Source organism: Octopus bimaculoides, chromosome 10, assembly GCF_001194135.2.
Source record: "Octopus bimaculoides isolate UCB-OBI-ISO-001 chromosome 10, ASM119413v2, whole genome shotgun sequence".
NCBI lineage: Eukaryota > Metazoa > Mollusca > Cephalopoda > Octopoda > Octopodidae > Octopus > Octopus bimaculoides.
In genome coordinates, this window is record NC_068990.1 from 86,771,926 (window position 1) to 86,775,460 (window position 3,535).

The following is a 3,535-nucleotide window of genomic DNA, read 5'->3' on the forward strand; positions in this document are numbered from 1 at the left end:
TGTGTGTGTCTGTGTGTGTGTGTGTGTGTGTGTGTGTGTGTGTGTGTATAATATTATATATAACGTAGGCTATCATCATGCAGTCAACTTCTCTTGTTAAATCTATATTTATACAATTGTCTCTAGTGAAGAATGTAGCCAAACTTACTGTAGCAATGTGAATGTCTTTCATCAAGAAATCTCGTAAAATCGGTAAAATTAGGACCATCCAGAGTGTCTCTGAAACTTTTAAGCATGCCATTTTGTGTTTCAGAAAAACAGTTGCAAGTATTCCAAGTATTCAAACAGTTAGACCATAGCAAATTCTTCCGGAGAGAGGCAAAGAAGAAATGAAAGGAATATGCCAAAATGACGTTGTAGTAAACAGCAAGGACGGCCCCTATGGTTATCATAGAGTAGCCAATACCTGTGAAGGAGAAAAAAAGAAGGATAATTAATACAGTGAGAGAGAACAATGATTCCTCTTTTTGGCGGCTGTTATTATTTAATGTCACAGCATACATGAATGGAGAGACATCGAAGGGAAGTTACGAATGAGTATTGGCGTGTAAATTGTGCTGTGAAAGCATATGTAGTATAATGTGGGACTTTCAACAGAACAATTATTTAAGTGTACTAATAGAAAACGGGTCTTCACCTACGATATATAAAATCCAAGCAGGACAGTTTACTGTCGCGTATCCGAAGCTGACGCATGAGATGATAATTATTATTTTAGTCTATGATAATTAAACCTAACGTTGTGTTTATAACTTAAACAACCTAGTTATCTTATAGTCTACACTTTGCATTACACCGTAAGCCTTATATTTTCATAACAACTTGTGGATTGCATCTTGGAGCTTACGTGTATATGCTTACAATTTTTAGCATACATCTTGCAGCTTCGATCTAGAAATTATGTAAGATAGATTTCTAATTGTAAAATCAGCAGATGAAGAGATGTAACTAGATACCACTATGCATTTATAGCAGACATTTTACTGATTCTGATAATATATTAATAACATAATTGTTACCTTTAAAAGCTGGACTGGCTTTCCAGATACTCAGTGGTCCACGTCCGGCAAACTGTCCGAATGATATTTCCAGAAAAACGTAAGGAATTCCCAAGAAGATGAGTGAAATAATGTACGGGAGTAAAAAGGCACCTGCAAAAGAAAATAATATAAAAATCAAAAAGTTGGTCGTCTGATTTTTATTAGTGGAAGGCGTAAAGTGTAAAGCGTAATAGTAAACGTCATACGATTTGAATACTAGGCCCAACACAACCTAGTTTAACATCATCATGTGGTCCTTGGTCGGTTTTGCAGGAATTCACCTTCCAGACATCTCCTTCGTTTCCTTTCCGTCTGTGTGTCCTGGCTCTACTGTTTTTAAATACTAAAGTGTAGTATTTAAAATGGATGCACTTACTGTGACAAAACTTAAATGTCTATGATTATCGAGGTAAAGGAATTTGTGAAGAAATGTCAGATATTTTCTTTTCCTCTTCTAGCGCTTATTACATTCATTTTAATTACTGCATTTCCAAAACCCACCGGAAACAAACTTTACAGTCTTTCCTCGCTGCTAATAGATTAAACAGAAAACATTTACTGGTTTTTCCGCGCAACTTTATGAGTTCATCTGCACCGAACTAGACACTGCCTTACATTGCTGCAGGCTCCGTAGATAGAGAATAAGTAATTAAAAAATTCTCCTGATTCAACTATTCTCCTCCTTTGTTAAATTGTCTTGGTTATTGTGGTTGTTAATTACCAAGTGAGCGTTTGTAAATCTATAGTTGAAAGCGCTCTAGCTTTGGCCATTCTCGTTTATATTCAGATATAATATATCTAAGACTACTTTATATATTATACTATTTACAAGAAGAACTTTAGTGTGTGACTACAAAGAGATTTAACTGACATTTCTAGTAAGCTAAATAACCACAATCAGGTTTCATATAAATTCATAGTTTTGAATCGATGTGAAGATTTGTTATGAATGTGGTATATCTAAAGTAGTTTTGGTTTTAGTTAATGATTGTAAATTTGGTACAAAGCCATAAATTTTTGTTTGTGAAAACTATCGACGATATCTTGACCAATCCTTCTTATCTTTGTCATCCATCTCCACTTCACACGTCACTACCATTTCTCTATCTCTACAAAATAAATTATTTTTTTATATTAGAACAACACAACACGTATTACAATAACATCAGCAGCGGTAGTAACCAATTAATTCTCTCCGCCTTTACAAAATATACACACACACCACTCTCTATAATTTGACAAATAAATCAATGAGGTTAATGAGTAATTAACCTCGGTGATTTATTTTTGTAAATACGCTAGTTATTCAGGACCACTCATATAAAATATTGTAAGTCTATTTAATGATACTTTTGGTCACTACTTCAGCAAATAGAGTGAAATCTATATTTTGCTGAGGAAATCTTATAAGAAACATATCCCGAATTGTCTTCCATATATTTTTTTATGATTGAGTCAAAGAAAGAACCACGTCCATGAACTATTTCATGGAGAGTGTAAGACTGGAGGCAGTCATGATTTGTGTTTTTGTAGAAGAAAGAACCACCTCTTGTAATCGAGTTATTATTACACTTGAGAGCTTAGCGGAATGTTTGCAAGAACATGTAGATCCTCCTTGGTCAGAATTGGGCCGCTACCTACTCATGCATAAATATGCCTTGGCAAGTGCTTCATTTCAAGATTAGCAGCTGCTTTTGCATGCAAGCCTTCCTCTCAATGTCCCACTGATTTTACCTTAGGGAAAGGCTGCAATAGGGGTGACACCGCTTGGAGCCACTGTTTTTGAATCTAGGCTTCCAGGATACAAAACCCGAAATAGATACCACAAAATTTCTTGTTTGGTAAGCCTAAATTCCTGCCAGTCCACCCACCCTGGATTGGTGTTCTTTTCCTTTGACTACAAAAGACGAAAGCAAAGTTGCTACCAAATGCTAGATTTGAATTCAGGGCGCACAAAATCAGAAGAAATACTGCCAGTGCTCTTACTATATTACCAGTTCGTCCCCTCTGAGAGAACAAGGACAATGTTAAAGGTACACGTGAAGCAAACATTGCAAAGGTAGTGGTCCAAAGAATGACTGTCGATATTAAATTAAACAAGGCAAGCTTGACGTTTAATTATGTCATTTTTCATTATTCATTGATGACACAATTTTCATCAATCCACTTTAACAGAGGGAGAAACTACGACCTACGTTGGAACGGTTTTGATTAATATAGCCTTAGCTACTGAGATAAGTTACCGTATAGGCTGCTAACATCAGTTATTGTCACTTTCTCACTGAACAAGTATTTCTACTTAGATTTGTGATGGTCACAACTACAATGAATATGTTAACACTGACTTTACTGTATATAATTGGATATTGGTGACAATTACAGAATTTCTCAATAAACAGCCTTACCAGAAACAACTGACATATTCACTTCCTCCCAAGATAGTAATTTGTACTACTGTGTAAACATTTGTGTGTGTGTGTGTGTGTGTGTGTGTG

General features: G+C 35.4%; 1 protein-coding gene across 1 annotated transcript in view; it reads right to left on the minus strand.

The window, feature by feature from the left end:
- The window catches only part of LOC106869938 (sodium- and chloride-dependent glycine transporter 1), an 89,950-nt gene that overhangs the window by 58,237 nt on the left and 28,178 nt on the right, over positions 1-3,535 (minus strand). The window contains exons 3-4 of the mRNA XM_014915875.1: positions 1,020-1,151; positions 149-406 (exon numbers count right to left, since the gene is read on the minus strand). Coding sequence (XP_014771361.1) covers positions 149-406; positions 1,020-1,151 — 390 coding nt within the window. The remainder of the gene's footprint in view (positions 1-148; positions 407-1,019; positions 1,152-3,535) is intronic.